Source organism: Prionailurus bengalensis, chromosome B2 (assembly GCF_016509475.1).
Source record: "Prionailurus bengalensis isolate Pbe53 chromosome B2, Fcat_Pben_1.1_paternal_pri, whole genome shotgun sequence".
Lineage (NCBI taxonomy): Eukaryota > Metazoa > Chordata > Mammalia > Carnivora > Felidae > Prionailurus > Prionailurus bengalensis.
The window spans coordinates 110243756-110269314 of record NC_057349.1 but is presented as its reverse complement, the minus strand read 5'-3'; the positions used below and the strand labels follow the sequence as shown (position 1 = coordinate 110269314).

Below are 25559 nucleotides of genomic sequence, written 5' to 3'. Positions count from 1 at the left end.
TTTGAAATTATACTGACTACCGAACAGCATACTATTTAAAAAGTGCTAACTAGACACCCATTATTTACTAAACATTGAGGATACACAATGGTAAGCAAAACAGTTATGCTGTCTGCCCTGATGGGACTTATATACTAATTGTTATTAGCACCAATTCACAGAGGTATGAAGTGTGTTACTTCATCTACTTAACTATTTCTTTTACTGTAAGAATTCTTGAAGGTGACATGCCTCTGAATGATTCTATGGAAAGATCTTCAAATTTTACAGTATTTTTTTTATATCCAAAGGGTTAAAAAAAAAAAGTTCTAAGACTTCACCAGGAATTTCAAGCATAACCAGATGACCACTGTGCTGATGAGGATTATTTTATCAGCTACTCTATTTGACATATGGTTTATTCTTATTAAATGCTTTCATTAATAGGAAAAAAAAATATTTCAGCTATTCCACAGATAAATGTCAGCCTGTTTTCAGCAACAATTTTTTTATTCAGCTACAGATATATTCAGATCATAGGTACTTAATAAAAATACATTCAGTTCTCTAAAGCAAACTAAAGTCATTATCATACGCAAAAATCTGTAAATTTTAACAGTAGATAAATCAGAGGCAAAAGATGTAAAGTACTTAAAAATATGTAAATCTAGGTAAATTAAAAAATCGTCATCCAGGGGCGCCTGGGTGGCTCAGTCAGTTAAGTGTCCAACTTCAGCTCAGGTCATGATCTCACGGCCTGTGAGTTCGAGCCCCGCATTGGGCTCTGCACTGACAGTTCAGAGCCTGGAGCCTGCTTCAGATTCTGTGTCCCCCTCTCTCTCTGCCCTTCCCCCACTCAAGCTGTCTCTTTCCCTCTCTCAAAAATGAACATTAAAAAAAAATTTTTTTTTAAATCGTCATCCATTACGTTGAGTCTTTAATTCTAAAAACACAACAGTTAGGTTTATTTATTTAAAAACAGTGGTGGGAAGAACCAGATGTTAATTATGGTTTGCTCAAGAAAAAAATCTTGGTACATTAATAAATCTGAAGCAGTATTTAGAATTCCAAGATTTGAAAGTAACAATGAAAATCAGATATTAAAAAAAAGTCCAGACTCTGAGCTAGACTGATTTGCCAATGGATGTAAGTTTGACAAACGACAAATGATCCAGAGAACCCATGACAAAGATAAAGGTAAAAAGAAACAAGTTTTGAAATTGCTAGACTAAAAGGTCTAGTCTATGCAATTTATAATAAAAACTGGAAACTTAAAATAACCAATGGATGAATGCATAATTACATTATATAATATTCAATTAATATAATAGTTGAGATTAACTAAATATTTAATAAATCTCCAAAAGAAAAACCAAATGAAAAAAGTTACAATGCAAAAAGATATGTGCAAAATTATATGTAATTTATATAAAATTTAGATACATGCAAAATAATACCAAATATTTTTCAAGAAGTCACACATATAATGACCAAGGTGATGATAAATTCTAATTCAAGACAGTGATTATCTAGGAGAGCCTGAAGAAAACGTGAAAAACAAACCTGGGACCAGGCAAACGAGACAACTATATTTACAATGGTTTATTTCTTAAAATCTAAAGCAAAAAATTAAAAATGTCATGATTTAATAAGCTGGAGGATAAGCACACAGATTATTATTCACTAAACTCTGAATGAAATACTGCTACAATAAAACTTGGCTTGAAATAACAAATATAAAGTAGAATTTAACCAAAAAATTACTTTATGATGGTGATTATCAGCTGGTTCTTTGACTATATGTTGAAACAGGTTCTTCTTTTGGGCTCCATTAGTATTTAGAAGTAGAGGCCTGAAAATCAGAAGATATTCATGAAATTCAGTGAAGCAAACATAACATAAAATTTAAATTCTTCTAATAATTTACCCTCACATGAACATACACACTTTAATAAGAGATTTGTTAATCATACACAATGAACTCTTAAAACAGTCACATCTGGGGTGCCTGGGTGGCTCAGTCTCTTAAGCATCCAACTTTGGCTCAGGTCATGATCTCGCAGTTCATGGGTTTGAGCCCCACGTAGGGTGCTGTGCTGACAGCTCGGAGCCTGGAGCCTGCTTCAGATTCTGGGTCTCCTTCTCTCTCTGCCCCTCCCCTGCACACACTCTGTCTCTCTCTCTCTCTCTCTCTCAAAAATACATAAACATTAAAAAAAAAATTCTTTAAAGAAAATGGGTCACATCTTAGGAATAGAAATAGAGGATGACTGTGTTTAGGACTTTTATTTCACCATTCTTTTGGACTATTTTCCTTAAAATAAATATAATAAACTAGTCTCTCTGGATATACTTCACTGCTGACTGAATAACTCTTTATGAACTGTACTTACATAGTAAAAAAACAAATAGGTAATAACATGAGAACTAGTTTGTGGAAGCAGAGTTAAGGCCACAGCCTAAGTTGTAAACATAAACAAGCTTTGCTAAAATATGGCCTTACAAGATCTTTATCTGCTTTCCAACTATTCCTTTATCCATTATCCTTAAGCTTTAGTGGTAACAACGGCAGTTACTAACATTTATAGATATCACAAGCTACATTCAATATATAGGTTTTTAAATCCCTTATTAGTGAATTAAAGATAAGAGAGATCAAGTAAAAATTTTTTTATTTTTTTTCAATATATGACCTGTTTTTTAAATTTCCCTCATTCAGGCCATCTAATGATACATTAAACTGCTAATGTGAATAAAAATGGATTCTTTATTAACTGTCTATGTGTGTTTAAAGTGGCCATTTAGGCTACCTTATCTTTCAAAAACATCAGCAGGATGACAGCAGGAGGAAATAACACTAGTATTGAAATGTTGAGAGTATACATTAACAAGGAAGTACTGTGCATCTGGGACAACAGGCATACTCTAAGCAAATGTAGGCCATTCATGTTAAACACTAAAATGTTTACTTGTCCATGAATAAGTCAAAGTGTTTTACCACAAAATCTTACCTTTTACGTTTTAAACTCACAAGCTGGTTATTCTGAACCAACGTAACAATAAACTGGACAATCTAAAAGGAAAATATAAACAAAAAAGTTTCCATCGCAGACTCTTAATTATTAGTGCATATTACAAATCTTACAAAATTAATTCAAATACTACAGGCTAAGGCTAAGTCACATAACTTCTCACATATTAACATATCTGTAATCTGAGTGCATCTTACAATTGATATCTAAAGAAATTTAACAGTTTCCAAGCAGAAGGATAACCTGTGATGAAAGCTGCAGCTACCTGTAATACCAAGATGCTTAAGACATTCATCTACCTACCTACATCCATCCATCCATCCATCCATCCATCCATCCATCCATCTATCCATCCGTCTAACCACCCACCCACCTACCCATTTATCTATCCAACATTCAATTCACTTATTTGTTTTGGTGATAAGTACTAAGCATGCCTGGATACAGATCCCAACTTTCTACTTAAAATTCTTTCAAGATTATGATGGGGAAAAAAAAAAGTGACTGGCAACATTTTTCTTGCACTGGGTAATAAAATTAGAGGCAAAAGAAACTGCCAGCTCTTTCAGAGTAGAGCATAAAATTTTCAAGGTAGAAAACGCTTATTGGTTGATTCTAGAAAAATTATTGCTTAATACAAAATATTGCCATGAAATATCTAATTATACAGCAACAGAAATAAACCCCAAATACAGTTAGAGGTTATCCAAAAATAAATTCACAATTTAAAAGTTGGAATACATGGGGCGCCTGGGTGGCGCAGTCGGTTGGGCGTCCGACTTCAGCCAGGTCACGATCTCGCGGTCCGTGAGTTCGAGCCCCGCGTCGGGCTCTGGGCTGATGGCTCAGAGCCTGGAGCCTGTTTCTGATTCTGTGTCTCCCTCTCTCTCTGCCCCTCCCCCGTTCATGCTCTGTCTCTCTCTGTCCCAAAAATAAATAAACGTTGAAAAAAAAATTAAAAAAATAAAAATAAAAATAAAAATAAAAATAAAAGTTGGAATACATATGCCTTTTTCTTTAAAGTTAGAATACATATGCTTTTTTCAAATAAACAACGTAAAGATTTTGTTTTAGATGGTTTTCCTCTTAAATATCCAAGACACACACACTGCTAATCAAAAGAAGCTGGTTTAATCTTCTGAGTTGGATTAAATCTAAAAGGAAAAAAACTACTAAACAAATCAAGACAGGTAAACAATATTTCACATTTTATAACAATGTTTCTTAAAGCGCAGTCCATGGGCGCCGGCGTGGGTCAGTTGATTGAGCTTCTGAATCTTGATTTTGGCTCAGGTCATGATCTTATGGTTTGTGGGACTGAGCCCTGTCTCAGACTCTGCAAGAACAGGGCAGAGCCTACTTGGGATTCTCTCTCTCTCCCTCTCTGCCTCTCCCCAGCTCACATGCACACTCTCTCAAAATAAATAAATAAAGTTAAAAAAAAAAAAAAAAAAAAGAAAAAAAAAGTGTGGTCCATGGACCAGCAGTATTAGACAAATTCTCAGCCCCACTCCAGAATTGCTGAATCTGAAATTCTGAGGATGGGGTCCAACAATGTATGTTTAGCAAGTCCTCCAGGTGACACTGACATGATTGTAGTGTGCTTGGCTTGGGGTGTGCTTTGAAATTTACTGTCAATTTCCCAAAGGAGCTAGAAAGATGAGAATCACATGGTTAACTATGAAAAGCAGTATATTACTGACAGGCTATAAATAAAGGCCAAAAGTGAGTGGAGGACTATTTAGACTCTTTGCAAGGAAGTTCTCTATATGTTTTGTAAAATGTAATTATATCACTAAAATACAGAATTGTCAATTAGAAATGTGCATGGCTTTAATATTGTGTGCTCTCCCTCAAAGGGGGATACTAAGTAGTATTAGAATCAAAATGAACTTTTCCACGGAGAAAAATATAGACATTTTAAATGAAGAATTAGATACCATTAGAGTCTATGAAAAGGAAGTTAGTCACTAACCTTATTCAAAAGAAAATGCTGACTGATAGCTGATGAGAAGACAACTTAAATTTAAGCTTAAAGGTATCAATGAAATAATTTGACCTCAATTGTTTTTGTTAATTTATAAATAAGTATTATAGAAAAATTCTAAAAACATTAGTGGTTGAATTCATAAGATCATGAATCACTGGCTAAATTTCTTCTGAAATTTGTTCATCTTAGTTCTCTCATGACAACTCTTTTTTAAAATTTTTTTAAATGTTTATTTATTTTTGAGACAGAGAGAGACAGAGTATGAACGGGGGAGGGTCAGAGAAAGAGGGAGACACAGAATCTGAAACAGGCTCCAGGCTCTGAGCTGTGAGCACAGAGCCCAATGCGGGGCTCGAACTCACAGACTGTGAGATCATGACCTGAGCCGAAGTCGGACGCTTAACCGACTGAGCCACCCAGGTGCCCTTCTCATGACAATTCTGCATCACGTTGTACAAAGCTTGTTTGCTGAAGTCATCTAACATTTACAGTATTTACAGCCTCTAACTTTTGGACCTGGCAAGTTCTACAACCAGTACTATTTTCCTGTCCTGTAACAGACACCTATACCAGTAACTCACATATACTATTCCAATTGAGCCAAGACAAAAGAGTAAATGGCAAACTTATGAACCAACTCCAGCATTATGAAAACTCCCTAGTTCCACCAAACCACAAATATTCAAACTCAGATTTGAGCAGACAGAATGTCAACTTTCATGAAAAACTGAAATTTTACTAAGTATTTTACCAACTATCTTTGACTTTAAGGGAAAAAAAAAAGCTATGTAGTATTATAAGCTAATATTTAACTAAAACATTATTTTCTGAGAAAAATTAAGATATTTTAAAAATAAAGTACAGGTTAGGATGTATCTATCATTTTAAATCAGGTATTCTTAACAAGGTTGCATGCTGGAATCACCTTTAGGGAAGCTTTGAAAATATATGCACTCAGACTAAACACTTACAACTGAATTCAACATTCAACCGTTCACTTGCATACTGATTGGAAAAAAACAAAAAGGAAAACCTAGTATATCTATTTTGACTACAGGCCAAAGGCTGCAACCATTCGTCTCTGTTCTAAGCTTGCTTCACTAGACCTAGATCCAGTCAGTCATAACTCTATTTTTAGCTAAAGACCTCCCACCCTTCCTTCCCCCACCCAAAACCTGTTGCTTAAACTTCAGAGCCTAGTTTACTCATGAGCAAAAAATAGCTGCCTTAATTACTTTTATGTTTCAACTCTTATTAACATATGAAAGCTGATATGACAAGACTACATCACAAGGACACAATGCAACAGAGAGATTTTTCAGTTCTCCCAGTAATTTTCAGCTCAGATACTAAAATACAGAATTTATTTTATAACACACTACATTAACTGCTTTTCTGCAGAAACTAATAATGGCATACACTGATAATTCATTTTTTTGAACTCATATTCTGGTTAACTGATTTGAAAATTTTAGTCATTTGTCTTTCAAGATCACATCCATACCTTTTCAAGTAAAAAATAGTAAAAACAAAAATAACGAACCCACACAGTAAGGCTATCTTTCATAGTAAAAAATGTTAAGAAATTTGTAACATATTAATTATGTTCCCCAAAATAAAGTATCTTTAAAGTTGTTATATCAGGCTATAAAGCTAATAAGACTTTAGTTGAGAATATGGAACAATCATATTAAGCTAGTAAGAAGTGTCTCTTATTAAAATGAAAATATAACACAATTTAATTTGTTTGACTTCGGAGTTTCACTACTCTATATGCACCCAATATATAAGAAATTAAAATCAATCACTGACTATTCAACACACTTTTTTAGGTTACAAATGGTACACAAATTAAACAAAGGCAGATTATAGTCATGGTGGAAAAAAGCTTACCTTTCGAATAACTTGTTGCTGTTGTGCATGTTTTGCTCGTAATTCTGACACCTCCTTCCAAAGGGACTCATTCTCACTACATCATTTATTAAGAAACAAAAAAAAAAAAATTCAGAAAGCCAGACATGAAGATATTAAGAATACCAGTGAACTTTGGGGCACCTGGGTGGCTCAGTCAGTTAAGCGTCCAACTTCAGCTCAGGTCATGATCTCACGGTTCGTGGGTTTGAGCCCCACGTTGGGCTCTGTGCTGACAGTCTGCTTCAGATTCTGGATCCCCCTCTCTCTCTGCCCCTCCCCTGCTCACACTCTCTCTGTCTCTCTCTCAAAAATAAATAAACATTAAAAATTAAAAAAAAAAAAGAGTATCAGTGAACTTTTACTATTATTTTTGAGACTAGAAAAATGTTGGTTCGATTACATAAAATAGTAACTATCTTGACACAGCTGCAGAATCATCCTTTCATAACTATAGTACATTCTACTGTTGGCAATATAAACACAAAAATGTAAGAGTCATGCCTACATCCATATAGTAGTAGGCAATTTACTTCTCTGACAATGTGGTTCATTACTTCTTATTTAAAAAATAAAACAACCTTTCAACTGTGGCTACCAAGTGAATTTAGGACTTGTGCTTAGAAAAGAATTTTTTTTTAATTTTTTTTAATGTTTATTTATTTTTGAGAGACCGAGAGAGAGTGTGCACGCACAAGCAGGGGAGGGGCAAAGAGAGGGAGACAGAGGATCCAAAGCGGGCTCCACACTGACAGCAGAGAGCCCAATGTGGGGCTCAAACTCACAGCTGTGAGATCATGACCTGAGCCGAAGTTGGACACCTAAATAACTGAACCTCCCATGCACCCTTAGAAAAGAATTCTTTTTTTTTTTTTTAATTTTTTTAACGTTTATTTATTTTTTTTTTCTACGTTTTTTTTTTTATTTATTTATTTATTTTTGGGACAGAGAGAGACAGAGCATGAATGGGGGAGGGACAGAGAGAGAGGGAGACACAGAATCGGAAACAGGCTCCAGGCTCCGAGCCATCAGCCCAGAGCCTAACGCGGGGCTCGAACTCACGGACCGCGAGATCGTGACCTGGCTGAAGTCGGACGCTTAACCGACTGCGCCACCCAGGCGCCCCTAACGTTTATTTATTTTTGAGAGAGAGAGAGACACAGCACAAACAGGGGAGGGTCAGAGAGAGAGGGAGACACAGATTCTGAAACAGGCTCCAGGCTCTGAGCTGTCAGCACAGAGCCCGACACGGGGCTTGAACTCACAGACCGCGAGATCATGACCTGAGCTTAAGTCGGGACACGTAACCGACTGAGCCACCCAGGCGCCCCAGAAAAGAATTCTTAAAAGAAGTGACATTTACCCAGCACTTCCTATGCTCTAAGCATTATGCTAAGCATTTTATGTGTATTTCTTAAACTTCTCTAAAATCAGTCAAGAAAGGAATTATTAACTCTATTTTATAGAAGAGGACACTGAGACTCAAGAATTGAGAGGCCTTGCCTAAAACCACACAGGTAATTTATTATAGTAAATGTTGAAGCCGATCTAAAAGTCTATCAGATTCTAAAACTGTCTACCTTAAAATCTGTTTCAAACACAAGCACAGAAACACTAAAATAAGTTTTTTTAAAGCATGTCTAAATACATGACAAATCAATAACTTGCCTAGTAGTAACTTCATTTCCTTCATTGACTACTTTTATTAAACATGCAACTATTAAATGTTAGCAGCAATGATAACACTGAGAAGGCATGAAAGATAATCTACCTATTAAATGCTCTCATTTTTGCTCTTGTTAATTTCCATAATATCCATCTTCCTCAAGCCAAACTATTACAAAAGGGACTGGATTTACACATAGAGGGTACTGAAAACAAAACTTTCTTTAATACTTAATGAATAACTAGAGTACTTTTTATGACTCAGATATTTAAATTTTAAACACATTTTTTTAAATGTTTATTTTTGAGAGAGAGAGAGAGAGAGAGAGAGAAAACATGAGAGGGGGAGAGGCAGAGAGAAGGAGACACAGAATCCGAAGCAGGCTCCAGATTCTGAGTTGTCAGCACAGAGCCCGACATGGGGCTCAAACTCACGAACCACGAGATCATGACCTGAGCAAAGTCAGACGCTCAACTGATGAGCTACCCAGGTGCCCCAGACTCAAATATTTAAAGACACTATCATCTATTTGCCTACTAAAACATAAATAGAAGAATGGTTACCTCTAAAACTGATAGGATGAATCTAGGATCATTCCTTAAGAGCTAAACCTGAGATTCAAGGAACTGGGTCAAAAGGTACCTCAGCAGACACAAAACACATATAATAAACTGGGATGATTAAATAATAGATGCAAAATGGGACATCTTAAAATTAAGGCTTATTCAAAAAAGGGAATCATATCCAAGGTTACTCTTTTAATGAAGATACGTGAGTTAAGACAGCTGAACTAATCCCACACTTGAAATGGGAGAGAATAGGGGCGCCTGGGTGGCGCAGTCGGTTAAGCGTCCGACTTCAGCCAGGTCATGATCTCGCAGTCCGTGAGTTCAAGCCCCGCGTCAGGCTCTGGGCTGATGGCTCGGAGCCTGGAGCCTGTTTCTGATTCTGTGTCTCCCTCTCTCTCTGCCCCTCCCCCATTCATGCTCTGTCTCTCTCTGTCCCAAAAATAAATGTTGAAAAAAAAAAGAAAAAAAAAAAAAAAAAGAAATGGGAGAGAATACATAAAACTTAAATTACTCTCAAGACCTTGGCACCTATTAGGATAAGAGAAAAAATCTTTACTTACTAAGAAGTACATCTATTCTACATATAAGTTGTTACTGTGGCAAATAATGGTGCCAAAAATTGTAATAAAGCAAAAGCATGTTTCGGTAGATAAAAGATTCAAATAACACTTTACCATGTCTATGTAAAATAAATACCAAGTAGGCCAAGTCTCATGTGTCCTTTTCCCCTATTTTTTGTCCTATTTTTTCCTAAGAGATGGGCCACATAGAAAAGTCTTATGAAACCACCATAAAAAAAAAAAAAGGATGAGTAACACATGTAGAATTTTTTATGCTTTGTGTGCCCTCATGTGTATGAACATCATAAGAAATCTAACTTAAGTAGAATCATATTTCCTACAACAATTTAAAGATCTACTATTTCATAAGTGAGACTCGTGCATCATGTTGTTTTAACTGCCCTAAATTCTTTTGATCACCATTAAGAAAATATAATATTGAGGTAAAGTCAAGGGCTATAAATCAAAATTAAAGGGAACCAATACTTACAGAAAAATGACCTTTTATCTTGGTTTCAACAATGTGATCTAAGTACTTAAAGCACTAACTTCCAACCCCCAACACACAAATATAAACACCAGCCCCTATATTAAGATTATATTTGGAAATAATACTTTACCTTTTTAATTCAGAAAGCCTGGACTCAATAGTTTCCTGTTTTATTTGAACCTTCTGAGCACTACTTATAATTTTTGTTAAATCTTCCTGACGAATCTTATTTTCTTCTGGTTTTGAAGATGAAACCTTTTGAAAGCAAATTCAGGAAATCAAATACTAAACACCATATTCGTAATTCAGTTTCCCTATTATAAGTTTTGTAGCCCATTCAGGAAATTAGATTTAGTTCCAAAATGCTCAGGTTAGGACGCTATAAAATAATAAAATTCATAGCTTTGCAAAGAGAAAGAATAAGAAATAATCAATCTGGTTTTTGTTTTTTTTAACGTGGAAAAGTTTCTAAGAACAGGAACAACTTAGGGGCGTTTTTTTTTTTTTTGGGTTCTATTTCGCCAAACTCACTGTAATTTCTTCAAGCCTCTTTTTTATCACATTCCATGTTTAATTAAATTTATGCAGTAACAGCTGCACACTAGCCCATTTTCTTTCATGGTCCATTAGCTCTTTTCTCCCCTCTCTTTTGTGGATTTAGTAAAATATTTTATTTCAGCAAAAGATACCATTCATTTAAAAATGTATTATTAAATGCTTACTAAAATGCAAGCGACTTATTCTGGACATTGGATATTTAGCAGTGAATTAAAGAAAAAGCCCTCCAGAGAGTGGACATTCTAGCAGAAGCTTACATTTTTAAGCTAAATTAGAAGGAGTGAACCATCCCAATATGGATGATTCCTCAATCCTCAGAATGTAAAGATTTTCCTTCCCTCTAGAAGGTATTTGAAGACTAAGCCCTCAGGACAGTTGACTGCAGAGAAAAAATACAAAATAGAGTGAAATAATGAAAGCTTCATTAATCTAAGTCATCCCAACAAGGAACACCTGTGTATTTCTGTACATTCTTAATTTCAACAGGTGAAATATTAAGTCTTGCCCAAAGATGCTACATGGTAATGCCCGAAATAAATCACATTAACAATAGCTCACCTTCCTTTTAATGTTCTCCAACAAGTCATCCTGGCCTTGTTTGAAGTAAGGGTGCTGAAATTCAACAGGACCATCTCTTTCCTGCTTTACAATTCCGGAGTCAATATGTACAACTTTACGGAAACCATCTGAAAAAGAGTAAAAATTTCGATTACTAAAATAGACCAAAGTAAAAGATTTCCTTTTTGCTTATCAACCTAATGGGAAAAAAATGGTTTAATCCATTGATGACAGTGTTCCAAATAAACTGCTATCCATACTCACACATATTCAGTTGCCTCACAAAGCTTGCCATGTTATTGTGCTTGAAATATTTGGGGAGAATTTCTTTTGCAAACCTTTGTTCATCCAAAACCAGAAAACTTTGGCCATTCTGAAAAACAACACAAAAAGTCAATTAGTTGAAGTCCTAAGAGGTGATACATATGAATCCCAAAACTGGGCAGTCCTTCTATGACACTTTCAGATCAACATTTTGTTCCTATTAACAGCAACAAGAAACAAACTGTAATTAAGTGCCAAACTGTAATTAAGCTTTTTAATGTCAACCTCAGAAGTTTAGTAAGAGTATGTCTCAAACCAAAAGCTATATCATACACTATGGCAAAATATTAGAGAAGAATTTCCCTTAAATCAGAAACAAGAAAAGAAATACTGTACGTAGCCAACATAATTATTTAACATTATTTTAAAGCCAATGTAATTAGACAAAAACAGGTAAAATTTAAGAGGAAGTCATATTTTATTGTTATCTGCAACAGACATATCTTTGCACAATCAACTGCAAAACTGTAAAAGAATTCAGTAAGATATCTGGTTACTAATTAATATTTAAAGTCACTAGTGTTCTGGCATACCAAAAAAATAATTTGAAACTTACAATACTGTAATCAAAACAGTATGATACTGCCATAAACACAGAAAGATCAATCGAATAAAGAGCCCCCAAATACACCCTTACATATAAAGCCCAAGAGTTTTTACAAGAGCATCAAGACCATTCAATGGGAAAAGGACAGTTTTCAACAAATGATGCTGGGAAAACTGGATACTCACATCAAAAGAACAAAGTTTACCTTATGCCATATGCAAAGATTAACTCAAAATGGATCAAAGACCTAAACATAAGAAATAGAACTATAAAAATTATGTATGTGTGTGTGTGTGTGTGTGTGTATGTGTGTGTGTATAGAAATTTTTTTTTAAGTAGGTTCCATCCCCAGCACATAATCCAAAGTTGGGCTTGAACTCACAACCCTGAGCTCAAGACCTGAGCTGAGATAAAGAGTCAGAAGATGCTTAGCCGACTGGGCCACTCAGGCACCCCTAAAACTATAAAAATCTTAGAAGAAAACTTAAGGGAAAAAGCTTTATTTGGATTTGGCAATGATTTCTTGGTCAATACCAAAAGCACAGGCAGCAAAGGCAAAAATTGACTAACAAGCCTACCTCAAATTAAAAACTTTTGTGCAAAGAACACCATCAATAGAGTGAAAAGGAAACCAACAGAATCAGAGAAAATATTTGCAAGCTGTGTATCTGATAAGGGGTTAATATCTGTAATAAAGAACTTCTACAACTCAACAACAAAAAGCAAACAACCCGATCAGAAATGGGAAAAGGACTTGAGTAGGTATTTTCCAAAAAAGATAAACAAATGGCCAATAAACAAAAAGGTGTCTAACATCACTAATCATTAAGGAAATAAAAACCAAAACCACAATCACCACTTTACAATATTAGGATGGCAATTATTTTTAAAAACACCAAATAAACAGAAAACAAATGCTAGAGGATGTGGAGAAACTGGAAACCTTTACACTGCTGGTGGAAATGTAAAACATAGTGGAGCTGCTATGGAAAACAGTATGGTAGTTCCTCAAAAAATTAAACACAGAATTACTACATGATCCTACCATTCTACTATGTATCCAGAAGAATGGGGCAGATACTTGGACAGATATTTGTATACCCATGTTCATAGTAGCATTATTGCAAAAGTCAAAAGGTAGAAGCAACCTGGGGCACCAGGGTGGCTCAGTTAAGTGTCTGATTTCAGCTTCAGTCACCATCTTGAGTTTGAGCCCCAGACTGGGCTCTGTGCTGACAGCTCAGAGCCTGGAACTTCTTTGGATTCTGTGTCTCCCTCTCTCTCTGCCCCTCCCCTGCTTGCGCTCTCTCTCTCAAAAATAAATAAACATTGAAAAAAATAAAAGTAGAAGCAACCCAAATGTCCACTGACGGATAAATGGACAAACAAAATGTGGTATATACACACAGTATTATTCAGCCTTAAAAAAAGGAAGAAAATTCTGACAGGTGTTACAACATGGATGAACTTTAAAGACCTGCTACATAAAATAAACTAAGCATGAAAGGACAAATATTGTACTATTCTACTTATATGAGATATCTAGAATAGTCTAATTTATAGAGACAAAATGGTTATTAGGGGCTAAGAAGAGGGAGGATTTGGAGTTATTGTCTAAGGTACACAGTTTCAGTTGGGAAGGTTGAAAAATATTCTGGATACAGATGGAAGCAATGGCTGCATAACATTGTAAATGTACCTAATGCCACTGAACTGTATACTTAAAAATGGGTAAAATGGTTAATTTTATGTTAGGTACATTTTACCATAACAATTTAAAACTAAAATAGAATAAAGAAATCAATAATAGAAAGATCCCAATAGAAAAAAGTCACATACCTAAAAATAAGTCTTAAAAATATACACAATGTTTATGAGAACATTAAACTACAGAGGGACAAATACAGAACTGTAAAGCTGTCAATTCTCTCTAATTAACCAATACATTAAATTCTCATTTAAGAAGAAAATTTTGGAGACGAGGTGAAAACATGCTAACACAACCAAATATTAGGTACTGAAGTTCACTTGTAAAATAATTATGTAACAATAGACAAGAAAATACTAAAAACAATGAGAAGAGAAGTGTTAACCTTACCCTATAAAGGTGAAAGGATTAGTGTTTACAAGAGTTTTGTACTAAAGAGACGATCAAAAAGAAAAAATGGACTAGAGAGAACAGAAGCATAAGCAAATCTATTTGAGAATTATATTTACAATATATTATATTATATAATAATATATAATAACATAATAATGAATATAATTATATGTGTAATAAGTACAAGTAGCATTCATATCAGGGAGAAAATCTGGAGAAAAAAGGATGATTTCATAAACTTTCCATTTGGAAAGAAAAAAAACAAAAGCTCAATGCTAACTCACTGCTCAATGCTAACTCAAAGCTCACAACCATGCTTTTGGGAGTATGAAGTAAACGTAGAAGCCACAGTGGTAAAGAATTTATAATTTATTCATGGAAACTGCTAGCTGCCTACCCTATTCCCAAATTTCTCTAACTCCTTTTGATTTTTGTTATTTTAAAGCTAAAATTATATATTTTTAAGATGTACAACATGATTTAATATATTTATACATATAGAGAAAGGACAACTATAGTCAAGCTAACATCTACATCAAGCTAAAAAGCTTCTGCACGGCAAAGAAAACAAAATAAAAAGAGAACCTAATGGAATAAGAGAAAATAACTGTAAGCAATATATGTGATAAGGGATTAATATTCCAAATCTGTAAGGAACACATTCAACAGCCAAAAAAGAAAAAGACACAAACAGATTAAAAAAGAACCCAAATACACATTTTCCCAAAGATACAGAAATGGCCATGGCCATCAGGTGTATAAAAAGGTGATCAACATCACTAACCATCAGGGAAATGAAAACCAAAACCACAATGAAGTACTACTTCATATCTGGTAGGATGGCAATTATTAAAAAAAAAAAAAACTAAGTGTTGGTGAGGATGTGAAGAAAAGGGAACTTTCATATACTGTTTGTGGTAATGTGAATCAGTATAACCATTATGAAAACACCATGAAGTTTCCTCAAAAAAATAAAAAATAGAACTACCACATGATGCAACTACCCCTTTCCTAGGTATACACCCAAAGGAAATGAAATCAGTATCTCAAAGCATTATCTGTGCTCCCATGTTTACTGCAGCATTATTTACAATAGACAAGATACGGAAACAACCTAAGTGTCCCTTAATGGAAGAATGGATAAAGAAACTGATACACACAACACACACACAGGAACACTATTTACCCTTAAAAACAAAGAGATCCATCTGGAAAAACACAAATGATCCTCGACTTTGTTATGAACAGAATCACAATTTTGTCTGATTTGCAACCACATTTCTCAGTCCCCCTTACAAAAAGAGGCAGCCAAATATACCCCTGGCAATTAAGATATAAATAGAATGGACTCAGTGGGGCTTCCAGAAAAGTTTCTAAAAGGGGAAAGATTCAAAGTGTCAAACCCCTATATCCCATATCCCTGCTTGGAACTTGAAGCTAATGACTAAAGCTTCAGCAACCCTGAGGTAGAGAAACTAAGTATGGCTGAAAAGACCAGAATGTGACTGGGTATCCTCAGACTTAAAAGGAAAATGCATCTCTATTCTGTTTAAACCACTGTTTGAATTTCTACTATTTGTGTCTGAAACTAAACATAACTATTAAGAGTTAGAAAAAATTCAATAAAGTTGAAAATTAACATAAAAATATTTTAAATACTTATGACAGTTAATTGCATTAAAAATTTCTAAAAAATCAGTAAGATGAAAAATCCAACGTAAAATTTAGAAGAGGCCCAATCTCATTATAATTGTGTAGCAAAACAAATAATGATTTCCTCTTATTAGACTGGCAAAATTTGAAATTTTTTTTTTAATGTTTATTTATTTTTGAGAGAGGGGAAGAGAAAGAGCACTAGCAGGAGAAGGGCAGAGAGAGAGGGAAACACAGACTCTAAAGCAGGCTTCAGGCTCTGAGCTATCAGCACAGAGCCTGATGGGTGCTTGAACCCACAAACCGAGAAATCATGACCTGACCTGAAGTTGGACGCTTAACCAGCTGAGTAGATTGGCAAAATTTTTAAAGTTTGATGACAATCAGAATTGGTTATTAGGTAGTAACTATTAAAATTAAAAATGCATGTTTTTTCCTATCTAAAAAAACTTTACCTTGCTGCCCTCTCAATCTATTCACCCCATTTGTCTTTTCCTTCACTGCAAAACTTAAATTTATTTCAAAGCCCCCTTCTCCAATTTAGTACTATCTACTTACTCCTGCTAAAAACTGGTTTCATTCTCCCTCACTCTACTCAAACTATTTTTTTCTAAAATGTCAAATGCCAAATTCAATGCCTTCTTTTCAGTCCTGTTCTTCCCACACCTCTTTGTGGCATTTCATTTGGCACTACTGACAATCTCCTCCTTAAATACTCTACTCTTTTGACTTTGAAACTAAATACTATTAGGTCTCCCCTCTCTCATGTTTCCTTTCAATTTTCTTCACTTATCAAAGGTAGTGTGTTTTTTAGGTTTCTATCCTTGATCATGACACCTTTTACACTCTTTTCCTAGGCAATGTACTGACTTTATTAAATATGATGTTTTATTATAAATGATCACATCTATATCTCTGCCCCATCTCAAACTTCACACTTGGATTTTTCAACTGTTAACATTTTTGCATAATGTTCTTTAATTCACCATGTTCTCAACCTACTGTCTATATCAAATCCATCTTCCTAACTCACCAAAATCAACTTTTTTCCTGTATCCTCCTCCCTGGCAATTGACTGAGAGGGGAAAGGGTCATAAGTATGACATTAACAACAAAAAGATAAATTAAAAATTCTCAATTTTAACAGCTAGTTAACTTAAGGGAAAAACATAAAAAACATTTCTTTTAAAAATAAGAAAAAGTGATCTGTGATCACTGCTTCTATTTGACATGCTGAGGTCTTACCAACACAAAAAAGACAAAAATTGGAGGTATAAAGCTCTGAAAGGAAGAACAAAACTATCATTCACAGATTCATGGATGTACACTTAAAAGACCCACATGAGTAAAATGATTAGCCCACTGGTTTATCTATCAACATACAAATGTTATTTGTATTTCTAACTACCAGCAACAGCCAGAATGTACTTTTAACTAAAGAATACCACATACAACATCTTTTTTTTAATGTTTATTCATTTTTAAGAGACAGAGAGAGTGTAAGCGGGATTGGGGCAGAGAGAGAGGGAGACACAGAATCTGAAGCAGACTCTAGGCTCCAAGCTGTCAGCACAAAGCCTGATGTGGGGCTCAAACTCATTAACCATGAGATCATGACCAGAGCCGAAGTCAGACTCTTAACCAACTGAGCCACCCAGGCGCCCCTCCACTTACAATGTCTTGACATACCTACGAAGAATATCTAACAAAGATGTGCAAGACCCAATTACCAAAAAATAAAGAACTTTATTTTTTTTTATTTAAAAACTTTTAATGTTTATTTATTTTGAGAGAGAACGTGGGCGTGAGCAAGGGAGGGGCAGAGAGAGGGAGACAGAGAATCCCAAGCAGGCTTCACACTGTCAAGGCGGAGCCGGACATAGGGCTCAAGATCTCACAAACCGTGAAATCATGACCTGACGTGCAATCAAGAGTTGGATACTTAACTAACTGAGCCACCCAGGTGCCCAAAATACATAATTTTATTAAACAAAATGAATTTTAAAACATGTCTTGTTTATGGGAATATTCAATATCATAAAGACTTCCATTTTCCCTAACCTGATTTAGTTTCAATGCAATTCCAATTAAAATCCCAACAGATTCTCTTTGGTGGAACTTTAATTTAAAACACATACAGGGGGCGCCTGTGTGGCGCAGTCGGTTAAGCGTCCGACTTCAGCCAGGTCACGATCTCGCAGTCTGTGAGTTCAAGCCCCGCGTCGGGCTCTGGGCTGATGGCTCAGAGCCTGGAGCCTGTTTCCGATTCTGTGTCTCCCTCTCTCTCTGCCCCTCCCCCGTTCATGCTCTGTCTCTCTCTGTCCCAAAAATAAATAAAAAACGTTGAAAAAAAATTAAAAAAAAAAATAAATAAATAAATAAAAATAAACTACCCAAAGGGCGGCTGGGTGGCTCAGACGATTGAGCGTCCAACTTCGGCTCAGGTCATGATCTCACGGTTTGTGTTTGAGCCCCGTGTCAGGCTCTGTGCTGACAGCTCAGAGCCTGGAGCCTAATTCAGATTCTGTATCTCCTCTCTCTGCTCCTCCCCCACTCACCTCTCTCTCTCAAAAATAAATAAACATTAAAAAAAAAAAAAAAAGATAAGCCACCCAATAGAAAAATGGTCACATACTGCATAGAATAGGTGACACATATGGCCAATAAATATGAAAAGGTGTTTGAACATATTAGTAATCAGGGAAATATAAGTTAACACCTCATTGAGAGAACACTTTACACCTACTAGATCAGTAAAAAATTAAGAACAATGATAATATCAAGTTTTGAGGATGTGAATTAATGGAAAATCTCATGCATGGCTAAGTATAAGAGTGTTTAATCTCTTTGGAAAACAATTTGAACTATCTTCAGGTCGAAGAGTTCATATCTTATTTTCGAGCAATTCCACTCTTCAACATAGGTACCTATATATACCTTAAAGAAATTCTTGCTTATACACACCAGGAGAGGTATATAAAAATACTCATAATAGCACTTGACACAGTTGACCATCTTCTCTATCTTGAACCATTTTTTTCCATTAACTACTATAACCTTACTCCCTTGTTTTTCTCCTATTGCACTGTTCCTTCTCAATCTCCTTTGCTAGCTTTTTCTTACTTTCCTGCCTTCTAAAAATTAGAATGGCCTGTCTTTTAGCTCCTTCCATCTCCATTTCTCTCCCCGGATGATCTCATCCAATCCCATGGCTTTACCACTCACAAACTCCAATGCCAGTGTCTTATATTCAAACATCATATTCAACATTTCCACGTGGATGTCTTGGAGTGTAGAACTCATTCAGACTGTTCAAAAATATTCCTGTTTTCCTTCCTAGCACTGAACTTCCCTACCTCCTTTGAAATTAGGTGTAGTCATATGAATAAGTATGGTCAACAAAATGTAAGCTAAATTTTCAAGTAACACTAGTGTTCATTTGTAATATCAAAGTTAATACGGCCAAACAGAATCTCTACCTGCATTTCTCTGAATACTCTCCCATCTGAGCAAATGGTATCATTTATCTTCTTGTTTAGGCCAAATCTGAGTCATTCTTAATTCTTCTCTGTCTTTCCTGTACTCCAGACAATTTATTAGTAAATTCTGCTGCTTTACCTTTAAAGTAGATACCAAATCCAACAACTTCTCACATCTGCACCGCAAATACCCTAGTCTCAGCTACACTATTTTTTTTTCAGCTATACTATTTTCAATACCATAGTGGAAAACTGTGATAATCTACAAACTAGTTCCCTAGATTTCCAATCTTCTTACTACAGCCTTAAGGCCCTATACCATCTGTTCCTGCTACTTCTCTAACCTCAATCTCACATTCTCTAAAGATATTCTAATCACAGGGGCCTTCTCCAATCACATGAACATGCCATGTTCAAAGCCTTTACATCTGCCATTCTCTTTCGCCTGGCCTAATTGTTCAGGTGTCTGCTCAAACTTCATGTCCTCAGAGAGGCTTTCCTCATCGATCTACCTAAAATGCCCACAAATCCCAGATAACTATGTGCTAGTTATCAGTTTATTGCTCCAAATTCATTTTTCATTGTCTGTTTTGCAACCGTGGGGCTGGGTCCCTTAAATATCTTTTTCTAGAAGGCATGGTGATAAGCTTTGTCAATAGAAGATACTAAAGAGATTATAAGAGGAGGGGGGTTCTCCTTCCTATTTCCTGGTTCCTCAACATTGACAGGCTCCTACAGTGTAGGCACATTCTCCAGCACCTAGCTCTTGCAGTACAGAAGGTCAGCAGCAGAAGGCCAACAGCTTCCCTCAGCTTTCTCTCTCCCTTCGATGGTTTCAAACCAGAGTATTTCTAGCAAGACATGTCCCCACGAATAGCTTTCAAGGGTGCTCTAGAACAAGGACTGATAAACCTTTTTTTAAAGGGTTAGACAGTAAATATTTTGGGCTTGCAGGTAATAATACCTTATAGACAATATGTAACTATATTGAGCACGGTTATGTTCCAATTAAACTTTATTTATAAAACAGATGACTGGACCATGGGCAATAGTTTGCAAACTGCTGCCTTAAAGGAGTATTTCTCCCACAAGTTCTGAAGGATGAGCTTCCAATAAGTTCCACTAAAGTGGCACCGGTGGTTTCTTTGCCATTAAGTGAGACATAGTCATATTCTTATAACTGCCAGCCCTATATTCTTTAGAGTGTTTACTCCAATTCCTCTGATATAGTTAGTAATTCTACATTTTCCCTGTTTAAAATATTTAAAAGTAATTCTTTCCTTCTTTTATACTATGTGACTTCTGTCTCCTACTTAGTCCTAACTGTTATCTCTCTTTAACCTTCTTTATTTCCTTCATGGTACTTACCACTAACTAAAATTATATTATCTGTGTTTGCTTACTTTTTAATTATCAGTGTCCTCCACTAGAATATAAGGTTTATAAAGCCACTTTGTTCACTAGTGAATGAATTCCAAGTACCTAGCACACTGCTGGTCATAACATACTCATGATAAATATTTGTGAGTAACAAAATAAATGAATCATTGGCCACAGTGGACCAAATTATCTTTTTAGAAGTTTAACTCTTGGATCCTATCAGATGAATGCCCCTTGCTTATATTTTTACGTGCTCTCCCTCTCTCATACAACCCTCCTTCACTCATACTCTGTGTCTCTGTTTATGTCATTCCTTCAGTCTCCACTCTACAATTAGTAGATAACCTCTGAGTGCAAAAATTCCATCTTACTTCCATTTAAACCTGTGAGGCTCAAACAATAGAACATAGAACTCTCCCAACACATTTCACAAGGGGAAGAAAGCCACTACTGACTGTGTAAGGTGGGAGAGATGGGTAGCTTCTTTTTAGGCTTTACCCATAAAGGTTGGCAAGCTTCCAAATAACAACAGTTGTTAGTGCTCAAATTGGTACTCATTTAAAAACATCCAAAATATTCTTAAATAATCTAATACTTTAAACCCACTAATCTAAAACATTTTTCAGAACAGAAATTTGTAACATTTTAAAAATAGCCCATAACTTTTTAATGTTCACCAGCCATTCCTTCTGAGTCTTTTGTTCACTCCCTTTTATGTATACAAATAGAAAATACTCATCAATGAATCTTTCAACTTTTCTGTAGATTCATCTAAAGTGGATTTTACCCCTATTCGGGCACACCTGTGGCTTTCTTGTTTTCAACTTCGTGTAATAATGCAATGGTTTCTGGGAAGCTCAAAACGATACCAAAACATCAGAATCTGAATGCTCAAATTAATTCAAAACAGCTAGAAAACAGGAGACTAATTCTGGTTTTGCTCCATTTCCCTCCTATTTCCTGATTTGTCCATACTGATTTGAGAGAGATGGAGAAGTAGAGAATGTCAAAGGGCACAGATGGGTATGAGGTCTCTACCAGAAATCACTTCTTGGTCTTCTCAAACAATATGAACAGAGACAAAGGTAATAACACTAATAAAACAATGACTTCCAGTTCTTTCCTGCTTTTATAACTGCTTCACTTCGACATACACTATCAAATTTCAGTAACAGTAAAGACTGTTCCTCACTATCAATGGCAAGAACTTCCATCCAACTTCTACAACCTCTTGTCCCTGAATATCAAGTTTCTGCAGTTGCTTCCAAGTTAAACCTGTGCCTTCTGTTTAGGACTTGATTACATTTAAAACAGCTTTAAGTTGCCCAACAGTACTATCTCTGTCCCTGATTCTGGCAATAGACTGCCTACCAGAGCCAAAACAGCTATATAAAATTTTGAAGTTATAGAAAATGTTAAAAAAAGAAAAAAAGAAAAAAGAAACTTTCAAGGGGAGAATATGGGGAAAAAAATATGTACAAATATCTTAAAGACACTCTGATCCAAAGACATTTCTATTATTTGAATCAATAACACATTTAGTATAGTTTTGATGGCTCATATATTTCTATAATTAATCATGATAATGGGGCATTATTTCATTTTTCATTTTTGTCATATTACAAGTTTCAAGAAAAACTAGCTCTAAGAGTAAGTCTTCAAGAATCTTAAGCCAAGCTTTTCAAACTGTAGTTGGTTAAGTTTTTCCCCCTTGCCTTACTCTCAAGCTAGAGGAGTAAATTATTTTCCACAAGTTAAAAAAAAAAAAAAAAATTGCATAAAAGATTTCCTGGTTTCCAAAACATCTGCTGCTTCTAAAAGGTCTTAATATGATTTTCACTCAGATAGTACAAATGCTAAATTACCTTGACAGAAATTCAGCAAAACACATTTGAAGGAAACCAGAAACAACCATAAATAGCAACTTTTAAAAGATAAGAGTAACTTATTTAGTTTTTTTCCATTTAACATCATTGTTTAATTAATGTTTTACCTTTCATTTCATTGTTAACACTGCTTTTGGAAAAGTCTATGGGAAAGTAATAGAGACAGACGTCCTAAGCAACTAAGCTAAGCTCTAGACAACATTAATCCAGAATTGTCCACTGACTTGTGAAAGGGTAACATTTTGATATAAACTAAATATTGTGCCAAAGTGTATTAAGGGAAGTGCTTCTGATGGCAGACTGATCCGAGAGGTCAAAAATCTATGTTAGAGTCCCATCTCCAATAATGGGCTAGCTTTGTAATTATGGATAAGAAATCTAACCTAAGCCTCAACCCTCATCTACATAATGATGAGGCTAAACTGGATTATCTCTAAGATTCTTTTCAGGCATAATTTTATTTTTATCATCCCTACCACTTCCATTACATATCCCAAAAGATTTCATTGATTCACCATTATTAAATACCTAATGTGTCCTTGGTACCAACACGGTCTCTGCCCTCAATGAATTTATATTTTAACTGTCCCATTATGTATAAGAAAATTAGTAAAACATAAGCTTAGACCTATGGGACAAATAAGAATTATTTTTTTAAATGACCATACAAGCCAAAAACGTATAATAAAGTCAGCTTGGGTGGGAGAGACTCTCAGTCCAGTCTCTAATAAATACAAGGCTGAGTAACAGCAGTCTGTGCTGATCCATCCCTGTCAACTTTTAATCCTTCTGACTGATGAAAAGCATGAGACATCTGTTTATTTTTAAGTGTATGCTGGCGGCTGGCTTCCTTATTTTCACCTTTCTTTGTACAACTGTACAGAATTCATCAAATACTTAACACACACCATCCAGCTGATGATAGTGACCTTCAAAAAAATTAAGTCCTAGAAGGGGTATAAAGAAATGAACAAATGACGGTAATATAAGAAAGAATATGGGGTTAACACTAGTCAGAAACTCCCATGTACTCAACACAGTGCTCCTTTTTAAAAGTAAGTAAAAGTGAGAGCTATAATAGGACAGGAATAGAAAAGAGAGAAAGAAGGGAGGTAACATTTACTCAGCACTTAACAGGTGCCAGGCACTGTGAAGGTAGTTTTCACTTACTCTTCGGCAACCCTCTAAACAACTAAATACCCCAAACAGATAAGAAAAATCCACTCCGCTTCACAAAATGATTCCAACAGCCTGAGAGTGCATTCAAACGCAAATGCACTATTTATGTAATAATCATTCTGCTTAGAATCTTGTATTTGGAACTGGAAGGGTCTTGCATCACCCAGGCAACCCATTCATCTTAAGGACGATGAAACTTAGGCCAGACAAGATAAGGTGCTTGACTAAGGTCATTCCTGTTTAGTGGCGGAGTTGGGATCAAACCAATAGTCAAGGCATCATATCCCACTCTCCCAGTAACTGTTCAGCGAAATTTAGTGATTCATGTTAGCTTCTCACCAAGTTACTGAACACCTATTACAGCACTTTTACTAAAATAATCACAAAAATCCGTTTATATATACAAATGGCTCACAATTTCCAAAGAATGCTGTACCATTTTCTATACAAGATTTCGAAACCCAATGAGAAACAGTAACCTGCGTTTGAACATTTGCCTGTATCCTTCTGACTGCTCTCCTCATAAAGAACCCAGCGCCAAGCGGGGTGTATTTTTTAGTGAGGAGAATCGGGTCGCTGAGGTAAAGATTTCCTCAGACAAACCCTCGCGCCCAGGGCTGCGTGTGTCCTCAGCGATTCGTAACCCGCGAACCCGGCGGGAGGACGGAGAATGAGTGTGCAGTAACGTGGCTCCGGCGCCCTCGGCTCCTCGGCCGCCTTCGCCCTGCCGGGCCGGTTCCGAACGCCGACGGGGCCGGACCGTTACGGGGCCTCGCGGGCCGCGGCGCGGGCCGCCCCTCCCCCACCGCGGCCTGAGCCAGCGGCGCCGGCCGGGACCCCCGCGGCTCCCCGCGCGAACAATACGAGGGGTCCCTCGCTAGGCTGACCGCCGGGGCCCGCGCCACCCCGCCACCCCGCGCCGCGGGCCGCGCAGAAGGCGTCGAGCCGCAGGCCGCGAGAGACAGCCCCACGGGAGGGAGAGAGAGGGGGAGAGTGAGGGGAGAGAGAGAGAGAGAGAGAGAGAGAGAGAGAGAGAGAGAGAGAGAGAGAGAGAAGGCGGTTAGTCAGGGGGTTCGGAGGCCGCCGTGCCCTCACCCCTACCTGGCTCCAGGTGATGAATTCGTTGGTATGGGTTTCCTCCACAAGCGTCCACAGCTTGCTGAGGAAAGCCGGCACGTTCGAACTCTGCTTCATTGTTAACCAGACGCAGGGATTCCAAATTCTACACCCGAACACGGCGGTGGCGGTGGCGGCAGCAGCGGCGGCGGTGGTGGTGGTAGTGGTGGTGGCGGCGGCGGCGGCGGCAGCTGCTGCTCCGGGAGAACGCCCACAACGCAGGCGCAGCAGCTCCCGGGCCCCGCCCCCCAGCCTCGCCAAGCGCGCAGCGAGGCGGGGAGGACCGGCGGCCGCACATGACGGACAAGTCTCGGCGTTCGGCCCCTGCGCACTGGTCCCGCGCCGGTCCCGCTTCCGACCAATCCCAGGCGCGGACCACAGGACAAAGAAAAGCGATTGGGTGCTGCAGGCGAGGAGGGGGTGGGAGCAGAAGGGGGCGCTGCCTTCTTATTCGCCTTTTATGCCGTAGCCGTCACTGTAGCGGACCTTAGGCTTAGTGGACTGTGTTTGGTTGTTTCACGTGGAAACGGCTTTGGGTTTCTGAGCTGTGGCTGGGAGGCTACAGAAAGTCCTCGGGGGTA

At 36.8% G+C, this 25559-nt stretch overlaps 1 protein-coding gene across 6 annotated transcripts in view; it reads right to left on the bottom strand.

Moving 5' to 3' along the window:
* Positions 1-25278, bottom strand: part of HSF2 (heat shock transcription factor 2) — a 40603-nt gene extending 15325 nt beyond the window's left edge. For 5 of the 6 annotated variants that reach the window (XM_043592228.1, XM_043592229.1, XM_043592230.1 and 2 more), the window contains exons 1-7: positions 24964-25278; positions 11578-11686; positions 11314-11441; positions 10328-10452; positions 6895-6970; positions 2991-3052; positions 1744-1831 (exon numbers count right to left, since the gene is read on the bottom strand). In XM_043592228.1, coding sequence (XP_043448163.1) covers positions 1744-1831; positions 2991-3052; positions 6895-6970; positions 10328-10452; positions 11314-11441; positions 11578-11686; positions 24964-25056 — 681 coding nt within the window. In that variant the 5' untranslated portion in view covers positions 25057-25278. Of the gene's footprint in view, positions 1-1743; positions 1832-2990; positions 3053-6894; positions 6971-10327; positions 10453-11313; positions 11442-11577; positions 11687-24341; positions 24574-24963 lie in introns of those variants that run through there. The other variant, XM_043592226.1, reaches the window with a different exon arrangement.
* Between the last annotated feature and the right edge of the window lie 281 nt (positions 25279-25559).